Here is a 19,501-nt window from a genome sequence, read left to right as displayed (position 1 = left end):
AATGTAGTTCAAGGTCACACTTCAGATGACATAGTTGATTCCCTCATGCCCTCATATATCAGAATAACAAGTCCCATGGGCTATAGACTCAAAGGCCAGGGAGATGATAAAGAAATTAGCCCTGTTGCTTCTGCAGTTTTAGTGGCTGTCATCTTGAGAGAATACATCCAGTTGGAGGATTTAGCAGCTGGGGGATGGCGGTGTAGGGAACTCACCAGCTGAGTTCAATCAGGTAAATGGCATTCTTTCGTCTTGGAAATTGGCAATTGTGAAAGATAAGAAACATTCTCCCTGACGCCTTGTCACTCAGGAGAGAAAGAGTTCTGGAGGTATGAACTTTCCCACAAGGAGAGGATGTCGAAGAACCAGATATGACTGTCATTCAGAAGCACAACAAGGAACATGTCCTTCCCTCCTGTTTTGTTCCCTTAGCACACTCTGACTTTGTTAATTCTAGCACCACGTTTTGCCATGAACTTTCCTTATTTGGGTATGAGTTCCTCTTAAGAGATTGTGAACTCCTTTGGTGGGGGGCATGTTTTATTCATCTTTATAAATAAATGTGGGATTTTAGTTTTTTCCAAATTGCTAATTGAAATTAGCAATATGATGTTTAAGGAGTGTAAAAATAGTCTATTACTTTACATGCTTTCAGTAGGGATATATGTAAAGTTTTGACCACTCCTGAATAGCAATAATAGTGGCAATTATTTAGTTGGTCATCTGTTTAGCAAATATTTGCAATTTGTTACCAACTTACACTGAGTTAGCCCTTAAAAACTTTTAGAGTCCTTTATTGCTAGGATTTCTTATCTCCCAGCCCTGGCCCAGCCTTTTGCCATCCAGGATGTGGGAGCATCAGATGAGTACTAGAGATCCAGACAGCACACTGGAGAGGCCAGGGCCTCCCCAAACAGAAGCAGTGGCTGGTGTGATGTGGGTCCCCCACGCCTGGGAGACCAGGTTGTTTACAAAGATGAGATCATGCAGCAGATGTACTTACAAGATGAAGAATTTTTATTGTCATTTAAAAAGCAGAGCTGGACAAAGTTTCTTCTTTCACTATGATATAAGTAATTCTCTCCTGGGGTGTTGTATCTATAATGAAATTCTAAAAAGAAAAGAGAAATACAACTCACTGCCTGGGAACAGCAGCTGTCCCCACTTATGCCTTCCTTCTAAGGCCCCTAAGTCTCACTCACCTTCAAGTGGTTTTTTGCCACAGGTTCTTCCAGAATTATGACTCTTAGTGCCGCAGTTCTGACATTTATCACTCAGCAGTCCGGTCCCAGGAGCAGAATAGCAGCTGTGGCCTGTATCAGAACCTGAAAAATCCCAAGTTACACAAAGGACAGGTGAGTTTCTTCATTATAGTCATAGAGTGTGTGGAAAGTAGAGCTCTGACCACGGGAAGTATGCATTAGGTGCAGAAGTGTTCAACTTCCCCAGCTGCATTACCAAGGGGAGTCACCAGCCTCAGGATGGCATTTGGAATCCCCTTATGACAACTGAGAGATGTTTTCAGAAGTAACAAATCTGATAGGAAAGTCTCAAGGTTTTCCTAGCACATGTAGGTGTTTAGTGAAGGCCTGCTGAACTGATGGATCTGTGAGAATTTGACCCCCTGAATTAACTACAAACACAAGATTGGTATTTTTCCAGATTTGCCCTGACACACCCACATTCTCTTCTCAGACCCTGTTTTGGCCAAGAACTTGTGTTTTGTCATCCAGACAATTGAAAAGATGGTTTTACTCTACATCAAATTCATGAGCTGATATGGGAAACTGAATTATAGCTTTGCCCTCATCTCTGCCAAAGAGGGGCTAGTAAGAGAGAGTGTGTGTTTGTGGTACCGGTCTAGAACCTGGCAGGCTGTGGGCAGTGGAGACTTCCAGATAAGACCAGAACATGAGATCCTGTGCCGGATAGGTGAGCACACAGGCTTGGGTGTTCAAACAACATCTCAGTTCCAGGAGAGATGAGGCCGAGTGACAAAGCATCTGTCAGGGCTACCTGCCTTGCTTCTCTCGTGATTACGCTCCTTTGTAACATTATCTTTCAAAGAGTAACTCATAAATGGAATGAGCTCTAGGGATGGTTTTCCCACCCCACCCCCCAAATCTCAGTCAGTCAATAGTCATTGAATTCCTTCTCAATCCAGAGCTCAAGGAAATTACAATAGCATGAGGTTCAGACAGACCTGAGTTTGCAGTCTGGGTCTACCGCTAGTTAGCTGTGATGGTTGAAAATATGTCCACAAATTCTTTTATATGTTCTTCAAAAGGTATAGCGTAATTCCACTCTCCTTGAGTGTGGACTGGACTTAGTGACTTGCTTCTCACAGATAAAGTGGTAGTGATGGTGTATAACTTCCAAAACTAGGTCATAAAAGACCTAGATCACTTGGCTGCCATGTCATAATGATACTCAAGCAACCTATTGGAAATGCCCACATGATGAGGAACTAAGACCTCCTGCCAATGGCAGTCCAGTCAAGCCTTCATATGATGGCAGTATTGGCCAACATCTTGACCATAGATAGCCTCATGAGAGAACCTGAGCCTGATTCACCCAGCTAAGCTGCCCCCAAATTCCTGACCCATAGGAATTATGAGATAGAAAATGTTTTTTGTTTTGAACCATTAAGTTTTGGGATACTGCATTACACAGCAGTAGATAATACAACTGCTCTTTGACTGGCAAGTCATTAAATTTCTTTGAGTCTCCATTTCCTTATCTGTAAAATAAAAATCATAATTCCTACTTACAGGGGTATAAGGATAGCTAAATGTTATACACTATGTCAGCAATTCTCAATTTTTTTTTCTTTCAGAACCCTTTTACACTCTTAAAATTGAGGACCTTAAAGAGCTTCTGCTTATTACAGTTTTTATCTATCATATATCATAATATGCACCCTGTTTTATACCTGTGGTGAAAAATCTCCCCCTGTATTGGAGAAGAGCTATTATACAACAGTCAGTTGATGATGGACTGGTATAGAGGTACGTATTTATAAATTTCAAGTCATTTTTGCTTGTGCAGAATCATTCAAATTTTCCCAAGACTGAATGGACAGTCCTAGGGCTCTAAGTTTTTTTTTCTTTATCTATTTTTATTATTATTATTTTTTAAGTACACTCCATGCTGGGTGTGGAGCTCAACGCAGGGCTTGAACTCATGACCCTTAGATGAAGACCTGAACTGAGATTAAGAGTCAGATGCTTAACTGACTGAGCCACCCAGCCACCCCAAGGCTTTTTTTTTTTTAATAGAATTTTAAACTGAGGCATTTAAAAACATTTTATTTATTATGTCATTTAAAACCAACAGTAATTCATTTTATGCTCACCAAATAACAGGTTTTTAATGCAAAGAGGTTATTATTTTTTTTAATGAAGAGTATTAGAAGAGGCAGTATTTTATGTTTGGGCAAGTGTCTTGAATATCTGGCTTAATAGAAGGCGGCTGGATTACATAGCTGCACCTCCATTCAATCTCCTTCAGTATTGGCTTTGCACAGATATGTAGCTGGGAAAGAGAGGACCTCGTGGTACCCTGAAAGGGTCTCAGGGACCCCCAAGGGCCTTCTGATCACATTCTGAAAGCTCTGTGACAGCATCTGATATAGTAGGTGTTCAGTCAATGAAACATTATTATTACCATCAGAAAATGAATCATCTGGGCACCTGGGTGGCTCAGTCGGTTAAGTGGCCAACTTTGGCTCAGGTCATGATTTCTCGATTCATGATTTTGAGCCTGGGTGTCGAGCTCTGTGTTGACAGCTCAGAACATGGAGCCTGCTTCATATTCCATGTCTCCCTCTCTCTCTCTGCCCATCCCCCACTCATGCTCTCGCTCTCGCTCTCTCTCTCTCAAAAATAAGTAAACATTTAAAAAATTTTAAAAAGGGAGGTGGGCACCTGGGTGGCTCAGTCAGTTAAGCGTCTGACTTTGGCTCAGGTCATGATCTCATGGTTCATGGGTTCAGGCCCAGTATCGGCTCTGTGCTAACAGCTTAGAGCCTAAAGCCTGCTTTGGATTCTGTGTCTCCCTCTCTCTCCGCCCCTCTCCTGCTCACTCTCTGTCTCTCTGTCTCTCAAAAATAAACATTTAAAAAGTAAAAAAAAAAATGAGTCGTCTGCAGAGAAGAAGTAGAACTCCATGTGACATAGCAAAAAAATACTGACTTGAAGGAAAGGCTCTTGACTAACAGCTTGTATGAATGTAAACAAGCCTCGTTAGCTCTCCGGACCTGGTTTCTCACGTAGAAACAGGGTAGACTAGGCTCAGGTGCTGATTTTCATGCTCAGGAGCTGCCTGAACAGGCAGGCCTTGGCCTCACCTCTTCCTCACCCAGGGCGGTTCTCTCAGGGATGTTTTTCTGCTTAAACTACCTTTGGAGGAAGGCTCCTATGACTAAAAATCATTGAATTCTATGCCCTGGTGCTCTCCAGGTCCCCTCCCAGCTCTCATTTTCTTTGCTTCTGAGAAATGTTATGGACAAGTCGGCAGCAACTCTCCCACGTCCTGTGAGCTAACCAGGTGCAGATTATGGGTCGTGCTGCAAGGATGACACATAGAACTGAGGCCACTGCACGACTGAGTGCATGGAGTCCTGTGGCTCCCGCACAAACAGAGGTGGGCACTTTCGCACTCTCTGACCACACTTGATCTGTTTGAATCTATTTAATTGTTAATTTTTTACGGTTTGCAAAAAAACACAACATGTAACACCCTAATCTGGGTAATGCTATTTGGTGTGGCAGATGGTCTGCCTGCAGTGGGCAGACCCCTGGAGAGGGACCTTGAAGACAGAGCACCCACAGCACCAGGCCCCTTAACTTACCGAGAATTGAGTCTGCGTGCAGTGCCTTTTCTTGAAGGGCAGTGGGACACCTTCCACAGCTGGGCCTTCTGTGTCCTTTTTTCTCCATATTTTCCTTCCTAAAAAAAGATGCATAAGATCCAATAAACATTTAACATACTTCTTTTTTATTTATTTATTTATTTATTTATTTAACATACTTCTAATAGAGATCGTGAGAGTATCGGTAAAACTGAAATGTTAAATTTCTTGTATCAGAGACTGGGATGATACGGGCGTGGCATGTTGTCCTCCACACAGAGATCCCTTCTGCCTGCCTTTCTGAGAGCTTCCCTATAAGAAACTGCACCCAGCGACAAATTGGCCTGGTAAGAACTACCAGGTAAGTCTACCAGATGTTGAAAGTAAATCTGGTTTGTTCCCCAGAGGATAATATCTAATTATCATGCACACATATGCAATATAGAAATTTGAAGTATGGAATTATATTTGGAGTTTTCTTCATACTCATGTCTCAAATTCAATTCTTTTTAAATGATTTTTTTTTTAATTTTAGTGAGAGAGTGCGCATATGAGTAGGGGAGAGGGAAAGAGAGAGAGAGAGAGAGAGAGAGAGAGAGAGAGAGAGAATCTTAAGCAGGCTCTACGCTCAGTGCAGTGCCCAACATGGGGCTCGATCTCACAAACTGTGAGATCATGACCAGAGCCAAATCAAGAGTTAGACACTGAACCGACTGAGCTACCCAGGCACCCCTCAAATTCACTTCTTATCAGGGGAAGAAGATGTGCCACATGGCAGTACTAGGTCCCGTGGCTTTGGCTCCATAAGTATAAGCTGAATGTGTCTAAAAAGCCCAGCAAGGTGGATTTTGTCCAGTGTGTATGGAGCTAAAAGCTAAGGGAGCATGTAGGGTTAACTTTAGCTGTACAAGGCCACCAGGGGGCATCAGAAAGATGCCTTACAATTGTCAGTTACCAGGACACCCTCTGACTTGGCTGTAGCTTCTGCCTGCCTTCTTCACAGAAATCCTAACCCCTTCAAAGGAATTCTAGTTAATCACAATTCTTAACAAAGCCCTTGCTCAGCCCCAGCGATATGGTAATAGCCCCTCCGGGAAAGTGGCTCATTCTTAGTGTGGAAGGCACTGTGCCCAAGATCTGCTGCACGTGGCTGGTGAGAAATGAGGCTGATCCCCTCGAGGATGGGGTGAGAGCCCTAGGAGTTGCTTGGCAAATGCAGCACACCCAGCTATGCCTAGGCCTATGCCTAGGCCTGCCTTCCGTGGAGAGAGCCACTGTGCTCTGGAGTTGGTGGGGTTGGGGGCTGATGAGCTGGGCCCTTCCCCTCTCCTTGGAAAAACATGCTCTCCTCCTGAGTCACATATTTTCTCACACCTCATTTTCTGTCTCCACCCTCCCCCTTCGGGGCATTTGAACATCTGCTCTCCAAAGTGGAAAACTTGGATCTCTTTCAAGTGAGTTCAGTCTAACACATGACTTTCTTTTTCTGCCTCTTTTAAACTTCTTTGTGCGCTTAAAATCTTCTTGCCAACCATAAGAGCTAAGGGCAATTCTACTTGAGAAGACGGTTTTCCGAGAAGACTGAGTAGCTAAAGTGGACTCTTAAATCCCAAATCCTGCATCAGACATAACACAAAGGGATTTGCATTTTATATGTAGCATATAGACCATTGATCTGCGTATATATAAAAATATCCCTCAAAGGCCAGCTAGCTTCATAAAGCACATGTCTTGTCTGAGAGATATCAAATCTTTTAGAAGAGCAAAGAGTATATATAGCCCTTTGTTCAATTAATTCCTCGGAGTATTAGGTAGTTTACCAAGATTTCAATTTATAAATCATGTGTATCTCCACTTCACACCCCAGCGTTAGATGCATTGTTAGATCTGATTTTGCACTTGGTTGTGTTTTTCCTTCCCTCTTGTCCGTGATAAAACAGAAAATTTAGTCTGGGACATTGGTCCTTAAGCCAATGCCAATGCCAAGAGTATTGAGCCAATACTCTTTACAATTGGTATGTAAAGAGTATCTGAAGTTCTAGACTAGGAATTTGAAAGACAAACATTTAGTACCTTGAATCCTTCATCAGAATGTTTTTTAAATGTCAAACTATCTTTATTATACTTAATAAAATCTAAAAAAAATCCCAAAACCTAGGTTTAACTCAATAAATAAAAATAGTGGGCCTGTGGTGACTCAGGGAGTAGGCATCACTATTGCCTCCTATATTTAAAAGGAGGGTCAAAGCTGATGACTGGCATGTCAGTTAAAATAATGGTCCACACCAGATGACGCATGGTCATATTTAGCACAAACAGCATGCTGTTTCCTTTTTCAGGGGGCGGAAACTCAGTAGAACACTTATGACAAGTGCCCATTCCCGTGGCGGAATGCTTTCTAACTTCAGACCTTGTCATCTGCTTCTATTAGAGCTTATTATGTGCATGTAATAGTGGTTGCTAAACCACAAGGTATGGTTGCTCCTCCCTCCTTGACTCTTGACCTTTGGAAGGTAAATTAGCCAAGCTTTGGCAGAAGTCCACAGTGCCTCCTGAGCTTGGAGTTGGTGCCTCTCACTAACTGATAGAAGCTTCAAATAAAGGATTTTGAATCCATATGGCCTAACAGTTGAGCCAAAGAAAGTTTTAAGAACACGAAGGATTTCTCCTTAGGATTTTACATCTATAGCTTTTTTTTTTTTTTTTTGCACAATTACAGCTTGTAACCTCCAGATTTCTTGCTGAAGAATGGGGAGAAGTTAACCCCTACACATGGGATTAGGCTTATTTCCAGTGGGACTGGGGACAGAGGGAAGGACAGGGAAGATTTTCACTCATCATGAGAAGTTGCTATACAATGGTGCCCAATAATCTCCCGTGTGGATAATGTTCAAATGCAGCCTACAGGACAAACCACCCTTCGTGTTCCGAAGCCCTGATTCTTAACCAAGGGAACTTAGGAGAATCTTGAGCAGATTTAAAAGTATTCCTACTAGGGCTCCAGCCCTGGTGAGTCTGATATACTAGGTGAGGTTGAGGCATGTGCATGATCAAAAAATCTCCCCAATGACTCTGATGCTCTCCTCACTCGAGCCACTGCTAGAAGGGTTTGTGAATCAGGAGGGAGGCTGGGCATGCCCAGCCCTGACATCTGTGATTCTGTAACTTGGCCAGTGGCTTCTGGCACCTGTTCCAGTAGTTGACGCCCACTCTCACTGGAGCTATTATACCAGCACCGGCTCCCACCCACCCTGGGAATTTAGCAGCAAGAAGCCCTCACCATTCAAAGACCAGGTGGCTACAGGCCCAGCTTGGACTGGCTGTCTCTGCACGACTGGGCCTTCCTGAGGTGTTGTTGGGGTTCTCCTGCACCACAAAGCACAGACAGATGTGGATGTGACTGAGGAAGTGACTCATCCCTCCGCTGCTCACACACAGAGGCAGCCAAACTCACCACTCCAGGACTCCTTCAGTTCTGATTTCTCACTCCCTCGATGGGGTCTGTGTTGTAATGGCCTGGGGCTCAAAGAAAGAAGGCTGCAACACTGGCTTGGTTTCTTTCCTTCTCCAAACATTTGAAAATCTAGTTTACAGATGAGAGAATACTTCCCCTGCACCCCCCTTTTTTCTTTCCTTAGTTTCAAATGACCCCAAGCTCCACCAGGGGATGAACAGATTTAAGAAGATACTTAAATCCATCAATCTGACCACTGTTAGTAGAGGTTTAAAAGCTTTTCCAAAGAAATGCATTAAACTGAATTAAAATGGGATTTAGAAATCACTTAGAGGCTTAAAGTGTCTATATGTCCCTTTTTAACACAGAGAAATTACACTACTTCACCAAAAAGGCCTGACGCCGCCCCCACCCCCGTGCCCCGTGTGTATTTTTTTTACTATGGTTTTACCCTTTATGTAAACAGAAACCGTGCTCTTCTCACCATTATAAACAATGCTGGCATAAGCATCATTGTACAGATAGCTTTTTCCATATTTTGAATTACTTCCTTAGGAAATGTCTAGGTCAAAGGTTGTGAACATGTTTGCATGATGATACATATTGCCAAATTGCTTTCCACAAACGTGGTAAGAATTACACAACCGCCAAAATGTGGGCAGCTCAGTTTGACCACACCTTCCTCTGCATCAGGAATTATCCTTGAAAATGTTTTTGGTAATTTCAAGAGGGGGAAGGTGGCACCTTGTGTTAATTAGCATTTCCTCTATTATTAAAGGAGATAAACATTTTCCCATGTGCTTATTTATTGGCTGTGTTTCCTACTTGTGACTTCTAGTTCATATCCTTTGTCCATTAATTTTTTGGAGGGTTTCAGTGTCTCCCTATTAATAAAAACAACCATTTGTTGATCACTCATTGGGTCACGTGCTTCTCATACAGCCTCCTTTGTTCCTTCCCACCATCCTGAAACGTTGTGCCCATTTTAATGCCCATTTTTAATCATCTGAGGCTCAGAGGATTTAAGCAACCTGGCAAGGTCACACAGGGTGTAAGTGGCAGAGCGGGGATTTGAACCTTTACCCATATGTTTGTGTTATTAACCATAATTTTACTACTCCTTTGTGCATTTGTCAGAGCACTTTGTGCAATAAAAACCTCAATATTGAACATTATTGGTTCTTAATATTTTTCAATATGTCTGCCTTAAAAAAAGTGGCTGCGGTTTCAGTTTTGCAAATATTAGTTAAAATGTTGATGTTGTCAAATGGCCAAGAAACATGAAAATGAGTTAAATATCATAAATAGTCAAAGAAATAGAGATGAAAACAATGAGAAACTGGTTTCACTTATCACTTTAGCAGAGGTTGGAAAAAAATACCCAGGGTGCACTCAGGTGAACACATCTCCTTTCCCGTGCACAGCTGGACAGATACCACCTTGCTAAGGGCCAGCTTATCAGAATTTGCACTCTGTGCCTCTTGAACCATTAACTGCACTCCTAGGTTTTTATTTAAAAAAAATTTTTTTTTTCAACGTTTATTTATTTTTGGGACAGAGAGAGACAGAGCATGAACGGGGGAGGGGCAGAGAGAGAGGGAGACACAGAATTGGAAACAGGCTCCAGGCTCCGAGCCATCAGCCCAGAGCCTGACGCGGGGCTCGAACTCCCAGACCGCGAGATCGTGACCTGGCTGAAGTCGGACGCTTAACCGACTGCGCCACCCAGGCGCCCCCTAGGTTTTTATTTTAAGGAAATATCAAGTATGGCCAAAAGCTTGCATATAAAATGATGTTACTGAAGCAGTGTTTATCATATCAAAGAACTGGAAAAAACCTGAATGTCCATCAACAAGGGACTGGTTAAATGAATTGGTATAATGAAATACAATGGAATCCTTAAAAATGAAGCTATAGATTTATTCTAAGTGATTGTTGAGATGCCCACAATAGAATGTTAAATGAAAAAAAAAAAGCATCATAAAACAATACGTATGGGGCAACTATATGTATAGCCTGACTGGGTGGCTCAGTCAGTTAAGCATTTGACTCTCAATGACCTGAGATCAGGTCAGGATCTCACGGTTCATGAGATGAAACCCTGCATCGGACTCTGTGCTGCCAGTGTGGAGCCTGCTTGGGATTCTCTCTCTCCCTCTCTCTCTGCCCTCCCCTACCCCACCCCCCTCAAAATAAATAAATAAACATTAAAAAACATCTATAAAACACCAATACATACAGTATGATCTCATTTTTGCAAAAATGTATATGTGTATGCAGAGAAGAAAAGAGACTGGGCAGATGCACACTAATATATTAGCTATGCTTTTTCTTTCTTGAAATGTTCTTCTTTATACTTTTTTTCTACCTTCTAATTTTTTTTTTTTTTGCAGTAAGCATGAATCATTTTTATAATTAAAAAATAAAGGGTTTTCCCTGTGTTTTCTTTGATCAATTCTCACTTTTAGGCCTACGGGGGTTGCCCTGCACTTCACATTTAAGGCAGATTTACATGAGCATAATGTAGGCAGGTGCCCCCCACCTGAACTGGGGGATCCAGTGTCCTGTGGTATTTGTCCTGGGCAAATCTTACCTTCTTAAGTTTCCAACTCTTCTTCTGCCTAGTCTTCACAAACTGTGGAGCTTTGAACCACCAGAACTATTACTGTTTACTGCTTATTATAGTTTTGTCATTATCATTTTAGACCCAGGGGGGTTTATTTAATCCCAGTACTCCCAATTCATTCATAATGAAATACTCTCAGGGTGCCTGGGTGGCTCAGTTGGTTAAGCATCAGACTTTAGCTCAGGTCATGATCTCATGGTTCATCGGCTCCGTGCTGACAGCTCAGAGCCTGGAGCCTGCTTCTGATTCTGTCTCTCTCTCTCTCTCTGCCCCTCCCCCACTCACACTCTATTCTCTCTCTCTCTCAAAAATAAATAACATTAAACATTTTTTTTAAAAAAGAAAAGAAATACTCTCAAGGTGTGGTCCCCAGACCAGAAGTATTGGCATCACCTGGGAGCTTGTTAGAACTATAGAATTGCAGGCTCACCCCAGACCCACTGAATCAAGCCTGCATCCAGTAAGATTTGCAGACGATTCCTAGATGCACTGCAGTTGGAGAAGCCCTGATCTAGAACAGGTGCCTCAGACTGGTGTTTCCTGAGTGCTGAGAGAGTGGGAATCATTAGCAATACCAGCAGCTGTCTCCAGCACTAACACCCAAGGTGTTAGTATAAGAGCCATGTGATCTCAACAATGCCAGTTTCAGAGCCACATTCAGTAAGTAACACTGGTTATGGTCAGAGATTCAACCGAATGAACTGAACTAAGCAGGACTGGGCTGCTGGACATGACCCTGGAATCAGAGGATAACCTTATGGCCATTTGATCTAGTTACTTCATGTTGTTGTTGTTGTCGTTTGGGATTTGGTATTTTTGTTTTGTTTTTTAAGGAAGTTTTTAGAATCAGTTCTTAGGCTACGTGAGAGTCTCACTTTGGAGGATTATTTGCCTAAGAGTCAGTGGGAATTTAATTTCAGCATTCCTGGGATAATGGGAAGGAGCAACCTAAGGTAGGGTGTGATGGGGACATCATGTGGCCACTCTCCCTCTTTCCTCTGGGAACTTGTCTGAGAAGGAAGGGGCCTGTCTCTGTGTTGAGGGAGCTGGTAGGGGGGCCTGCAGGGCTGAGGACTCAGGGCTGTGGGGCCAGGCCGCCAAGCCCCTCGGAGGAGGGGGTCCTCCTGCCGGGGTGCCCTTTGTCCCCTCACGCCCACATGGGCTCCAAAGGATGGCCCCAGTGTTCCTTGGGAATCCATGGAGCCACACAGAGGGACTGCCTTTAGGGTTGCAGTCCCAGGGGAAAGGGCTCCAATCAGTTCCCATGGGAAAGGGCACCAAGGGCTCCAGCATCACCACCCCACCCCTAAGGCACCATCGCATCCTACCTGGAGTCCTTGTCCCCAGACTCTTCACCTACCTACTGCCTTCTCATCCCTCCCTCCCAACCAACTCAATTCAAATCTTACCTTCCCTGACCATGTCTCCCGAGTGACTTTGCCCTCCCACAGTGAGTGACTTTTGGTCACATGCCATTACTTAATAGTCATGAGAGCTAACACCCAGGTATGCTTTCTATGAGCCAGGCTCTGTTTCACATATTTTACTTATATTAACTTGACACTGTAACATCATGCCAATTTCTAACAAGCTGCCAGGTGATGTTAATGCTCTTGGTCTGGGGACCACACTTGAGATTATTTCATTATAAATTAATTGGAAGTGCTGGGATTAAAACTCTGTGGGCCTAAAATGATAACAAAATTATAATGAGAAGTAAACAATAATTCTGTTGGTTCAGAGCTTTACAGTTTGCAGAGACTTTTTGCAGAAGAGGACTTGGAAGCTTGGGCAGATCTTATTATCTTTATTTTACAGAGGAGGGAACTGAGGCACAGAGAGGGTTATGTAACTTTCCCAAGGTCACAAAGCTGATGAGTGACAGAGCCAGTACTCAGACCCAGGCAGTTCGGCTTCAGAGTCACAGGAATGTATAATGTTAAATGCATCGCACTTTTAACATTCTGTAACCACACATTTTGTTTATTGTATGTGTCCCTCACAGAAATGTAAGCATCTGGAGGGCAAGTAATTTGTCTGCTTTTTTTTTTTTTAGTGTTTATTTATTTATTTTTCTTTCTTTTTTTTTTTTAAATATTTTTTTCCACGTTTTTATTTATTTTTGGGACAGAGAGAGACAGAGCATGAACAGGGGAGGGGCAGAGAGAGAGGGAGACACAGAATCAGAAACAGGCTCCAGGCTCCGAGCCATCAGCCCAGAGCCCGAGGCGGGGCTCGAACTCCCGGACCGCGAGATCGTGACCTGGCTGAAGTCGGACGCTTAACCGACTGCGCCACCCAGGCGCCCCTGTTTATTTATTTTTGAGAGAGACAGAGTGTGAGCAGGGGTGGGGCCGGGGCAGAGAGAGAGGGAGACACCAAATCTGAAGCAGGCTCCAGGCTCGATGCTGTCAGCACAGGGCTTGATTCCGGTCTCAAACTCACGAACTGTGAGATCATGACCTGAGACAAAGTCAGACGCTTAACAAACTAAGCCATCCAGGTGCCCCTGCTTTGTTTACGTTCTACCCCGATACCTGAAAAGTACCTGAATGAATGAAGGAATGAATGATCCTAGCAGTAGACTCTCTTTTCAGGGCTATTTATCACAAAGTTACAGAGTTCTCATTATTTCACAGCAAGTGCTGTAAACTTGGGACCAAATAAAGAAGAGCAAACCCAGACCTGAGGGAGCTGCTGGGCGGAAGGCTAAGCTGACTCCTGGGCTCCCTCGCACCACCTGGAAGCTAGTTCAGGTTCAGAACTGTAGGCATAAAGTGCTGTGAACCTTGGAGACAGTTGTGAGGTGTTGAAACTATTAAATCCACAAGGGCTCAGAGGTTACTATACTGAGCATTCATGCTACACCAGGCGTTTAGTCAGATGTTTGGGATAAAAAGATAGGTATAAAGGCACAGGGACAAATGAGACACAGTGCTGTGGGGGCACAGAGGTCGGAACAAAGAATTCTGCCTGGGATGGGGAGGCATTGTGTCAAGGTTATATAAATGGATGAAATTTTGCTGGGCAGGTTGTTTTGAAGGGGCAACTGCACTTCTCTGGCAAGGCTAATATTTATATAATCTTCAGCATTTTGTTCTTAACTCTAACAAAAACCTATTCAGATTTTGAATGTCAGCCACAGGCAAATTTTGTCTGAAACAAAAGAGTCAATTTAAGGCAATTATCCAGATGATTCAGTTTCTCAGAACTTTAATTTAGTCTGAATGTTCTGATAGTTGAGGCCACAAAGACAAAAAGTGTAGAAATACTGGGTGGTGATTGATTTGAATTCCTAATCTTGCATATGTAAACAATCCAAAAGAATTGAACTTGAGAGAAGGAAAATGCAGAAGTGGACTCGTGGAAAATAGTTCTTCCTGCTGAGTATGTTATTCTTTATGTAGAAGAGGGAATATAAAACTATTAAGAAGAAAAATTATTTCTTCCAGGCACGATCCACAAAAATGTTGCTATTCATCCAGAAGAAATAGCTTTTCAGTGGTTCATCAGTTTAAACTGCGTTGTTACATCTTAAACTATTAAGATATTTCAAAAACCAACACTTAAAATAGCTTCTAATTTTTAAAAGCTGGTTCCATGGGACTTTGGAAAGTTAAATTTTCATGAGATATTAAAATAGAATTCATGAGTTCATGAATTAGGATTCTATAAATGCATAAAAAACATCTTTTCCTGGCATAAAATTAGGCTGTAGGTTGCTGTATTACCTCATTTGAGGGTGGAGAGGATGTGGATGCCAAGTCATCAGGGATGATTGGAGAACTCTCGGGAAGACAGACGGCTGACGTATATTTGCCCTTATTAATTTTCTCCTTAACATCTTCAAGTAGCATCTCCAACTTGAAGATTTCACCTTCCACTTCTCTAATAAACATAAACAAGCATCTTATTGGATATGCAGTCAACATTCTAATTAGTAACAACAGTTCTTGAATATAGCATTGGTCTATATTATTAAGGTGGTTTGGCTTCAGACAGGAAGGATAATGGACACCCGCCCTGACATGCATCCTGTTTAGAGTTTCATTCCAAAGGCCTGGGCTCTAATCCTCATTTTGTTATTCATTAGCTGTGTATCCTTGGGAAAATCACTTAATCTTCCTGTGCCTCCAATGTCTCAACTATAACATGGGAAAACAATACTGTGCTTACCTGGATCTAATTATTTTGAGATCCCTTACTGTTCTTTTTTTTTTTTAATTTTTTTTTACATTTATTTATTTTTGAGAGACAGAGAGAGAGAGAGAGAGAGAACAAGTGGGAGAAGGGCAGAGAGAGAGGGAGATGCAGAATTGGAAGCAGGCTCCAGGCTCTGAGCCGTCAGCACAGAGCCCGACATGGAGCTCAAATCCACAAACCACAGAGATCATGACCTGAGCTGAAGTCAGATGCTTAACTGACGAAGCCATCCAGGCACCCTGAGATCCTTTACAGTTCTAAGAGCTATGATTCTATGGAAATAATGATTTATATCAATTGAAAAGAGGAAGGAAATGAACTATCTGAAGAATTTGATTAACAAGCTGGATCTATATGCATCTGTACATATATATATATACATGTATACATATATGTATATGTGTAAATGTATCTATAAATATAAATACCTATTTTACTCAGGAAGAACCCATTTTCCTCAAATCCATTACATTTATAAAAATTTACCTTATATTAATCCACAAAGAAGAATCTCAACAAATTCCAAATCATTAATAATTATATCACCGTTTTCTCACTAAGATCAGGAAAAAAGCAAGGAAGTCCCTTCTCACCACTCCTTTTCAACATTGCATTGGAAGTCCTACTTAATGCAATAAGAAAAGAAAATATAAGGTATACAGATTGGAAAGGAAGAAATAAAAGTGTCTTTGTTCACAGATGACATGATTGTGTAGAAAATCCAAAAGAATCAACAGAAAAACTGGAACTAATAAGCAATTATAGAGAAGTTACAGGGTACAAGTTTAATGTACAAAAGTGAATCACTTTGCTATATACTATCAATGAATGAGTAGAATTTGAAATTAAAGACAGTACTATTTACATTAAGATCCAAAAAATGAAATACTTAGGTATAAATCTAACAAAATATATACAAGATCTGTATAAGGGAAACATAAAATTCTGATGAATGAAATCAAAGAGCTCAATAAATGGAGAGATATTAATGTTTATGAATAAGAAGACTCAATATTGTCATGATGGCCATTCTTCCCAACTCAATCTATAGATTTAATGCAACCCCTGTCAAAATCCCCACAAGTTCTTTTGTGGCTATTGACAAAATGATTCTAAGTTTATATGAAGAGACAAAAGACTCAAAATAGCCAACATAATATTGAAGGACAAGAACAAAGTTGGAGGACTGACACTACCCAACTTCAAGACTTACTATAAAGCTACAGCAATCAAAGCAGTGTGGTATTGGTGAAAGACTATACAAATAGATCAGTGGAACAGAATAGACAACCCAGAAATAGGCCCACATAACTATAGTCACCTGATCTTTGAGAAAAGAGAAAAGGCAATACAATGGAGCAAAGAAAGATAGTCTTTTCAACAGTTGCTGCTGGAACATACGGACATCCATGTGGAAAAAAGAATTTGAATCTGGACACAGATGTTATATCCTCCATAAAAATTAACTCAAAATGGATCACAGGCCTAATGTAAAATGCAAAAGTATAAAACTCCAAGATAACATGGTAGAGTACCTAGATAATCTTGGGTATGGTGATGACTTCTGAGATACAACACCAAAGGCATTATCCCTGAAAGAAATAATTGATCAGTTTGACTTCATTAAAATTAAAACTTATGTTCTGAGAAAGACAATGTCAAGAAAATGAGAAGATAAGCCACAGACCAGGAAAAAATATTGGCAAAAGACATTTCTGATAAACAACTAGTACCCAAAATATACAAAGAACTCTTAAAACTCAACAATAAAAAAACACACACAACCCAATTTTAAAATGTGCTACAGACCTTAATAGATATCTCACCAACAAAGATATAAAGATGGGAAATAAGCATATGAAAAGATGCTCCATATTATAGTTCATCAGAGAAATGCACATTTAAACAATGAGATACCACTATACGTTATTAGAATGGTCAGAATATGGAATGCTAACAATACCAATTGCTGGCAAGGATGTGGAGCAATAGGAACTCTTATTCACTGCTGGTGGGAATGCAAAATGGTACAGCCACTTTGGAAGACAGTTTGACAGTTTTTTTTTAAATTAAACATATTTTCACCATACAATCCAATGCACTCAGTATTTACCCAAAGGGGTTGAAAACTTATGTCAACACAAAAACGTGAACACAGATGTTTATGGCAACTATATTCAACTTGTCAAACTTGATAGCAACCAAGATGTCCTTCAGGAGGTGAATGGATAAATAAACTATGGTACATTTAGACAATGGAATATTATTCATCACTAAAAAAAAAAAATGAGTTATCAAGTTGTGAAAAGACATGTAGGAACCTTAAATGCATATTACTAAGTGGAAGAAGCCCAATCTGAAAAGTCTACACATTGCATGATTCCAACTATGTGACATTCTGGAAATAGTAAAAAGCAATAAATAGCAATAGTAAAAAGATCAGTGGTTGCCAAGGGTTGGGGTGGGGGCAGAGAGATGAATAGGTGGAGTACAGATGATTTTTGGGGCAGTGAAAATTCTCTGATGCTGTAAAGATGGATACAAGTCATTATACATTTGTCCAAAACCATAGAATGTACAGTACCAACAGTAAACTATTAATGCAGAAAATGGGCTTTGAACAGTTAGGATCTGTGTAGGTTCATCAGTTGTAACAAATGTACCACTCTGGTGAGGGGTGATAATGGTGATAATGCATGTGTGCAGGCAGAGGTATGTGGGAAATCTCTGTATCTTCCTCTCAATTTTCCTATGAAAAATGCTCTTAAAAATTAAAGTCTTAAAAAATTAAAGTCTTAAAAATTTGATCACTGGAAATTAATAACAAAAAGATAGCAACAACAAGAAAAAACAACTAATTGGAAATTTTAACACTCATCTTACTAACTCTTGGGTTAATAGACATTAAGGATACTCTATAAGTGAATAATAAATGTGAAAAAAACATATAAAACCAATGTAATGTAGCTAGCGCAGTACTCTGAGAAAAATTTATAGCTTTAGCATGCATTTACAAGGGAGCAAAGTTCAAAATCAGTAAACTAAGTATCCAAAACAGGAAAATAGAAAAAAGAACTACCAAATGAACCCCCCAAAAGGAGAAATAAATATAATTTAAAAGAATTTGATTAATAAAATAAAACATTGTCTTTGAAAATATCTATAAAAGAAACCACTGGAAAGTCTGACTGAAAAGCATAAGTAACATTAAGAATGAGAAAGGAAATATGCCAGAAGAAAAATTTTAAATCAAATGGGATTGAACAACTTGATGCCAATACAGTTTAGAATCTAGATGAAATGGACAAGTCTCTATAAAAACATAAATTATTAAAATCTACTCAAAAAGAGGTAGGAAATCTGGAAAAAAACTAGTAACCAGAGAAAAATAGAAAAAATAATCAAAAATCCACCAGCCCAAAAGGCACCAAATCCAAGTGGGATTATGGGTAAGTTCTAGTAAGATTTTAACCCTTTTGAAACATAAAAAGAAAAGGGAAAAATTTCCCAATCATTCTATAACTAAACATTAGGATATTTATGAATACATTTTATTATTATATTAATAGAGTTAGGAAATAAACTAAATAGATTTCTAAATCCCATTTGAGTAAACATTAAAACATTAAAAAAACAAATCTAATCCTAGTAAATCAAGAATAGAAGAAAACTTTCTTGATAAACTTATCTACTTGAAACTACAGCAAGAGTCATACTTGAAAAAAATCCCATTACTGTTTGGAATATGAAAAGAATGGTTGCTTTTGCTAGTATTATTTAACATTGTTTTGGAAAACCTAGCAAATAAAATAAACTGATTAAAAAATATGATATATAAGAATCAGGGAAGAAAAGATAAAGTATAAATATTTAGGGGGAAATGGGAGTTGGGGGAACCTGTCATTATTTTCAAATGCTATGATTGTCATACCTAAAAACTAAGACAATCAACAGCTAATCAAAAAACACTATGAACAGAAATACATAAGATAGCCCAGCAGAAGTTAAATATATTGTTTTTCTTTATTTCCTGTATATCAATTACAGAAAACATCTGTTAATAATGCTGAGAAAACCTACAAAATAGGTAGGAATAAATCTAACAAAACATGCATGGAATCTGCATGAAGAAAACATGCTCCTGGATGGGACTACTCATTGCAAAGATTTCAACTCTTCTCTAATCTGTAAATTCAACACAATTCTGAACAAAATTCGAGTGGCATGTCCCTAAGGAAGTTTGGTGAGCTATTTATAAAGTTTATTAGTAAGAAGGGTGTTCAAGAACAGCTAAAGAAAATTTAAAGAAGAAATATGTCAAAATATACACTAGACTATAGTAATTTATTTATTTATGTATTTATTT

The 19,501-nt window shown here is 40.2% G+C and overlaps 1 protein-coding gene across 1 annotated transcript in view; it reads right to left on the bottom strand.

Moving 5' to 3' along the window:
• The window catches only part of AKNAD1 (AKNA domain containing 1), a 38,442-nt gene that overhangs the window by 6,798 nt on the left and 12,143 nt on the right, over window positions 1-19,501 (bottom strand). Inside the window, exons 6-10 of the mRNA XM_047085386.1 lie at window positions 14,664-14,820; window positions 8,133-8,218; window positions 4,853-4,950; window positions 1,203-1,325; window positions 1,004-1,111 (exon numbers count right to left, since the gene is read on the bottom strand). Coding sequence (XP_046941342.1) covers window positions 1,004-1,111; window positions 1,203-1,325; window positions 4,853-4,950; window positions 8,133-8,218; window positions 14,664-14,820 — 572 coding nt within the window. The remainder of the gene's footprint in view (window positions 1-1,003; window positions 1,112-1,202; window positions 1,326-4,852; window positions 4,951-8,132; window positions 8,219-14,663; window positions 14,821-19,501) is intronic.

Source organism: Lynx rufus, unplaced genomic scaffold (assembly GCF_022079265.1).
Source record: "Lynx rufus isolate CCGP_SWC_20201006 ecotype Redwood Valley unplaced genomic scaffold, mLynRuf1.p SCAF_2, whole genome shotgun sequence".
NCBI classification, from domain to species: Eukaryota; Metazoa; Chordata; class Mammalia; order Carnivora; family Felidae; genus Lynx; species Lynx rufus.
The sequence above is the reverse complement of the archived record's forward strand: the minus strand, read 5'-3'. Positions and strand labels throughout refer to the sequence as shown.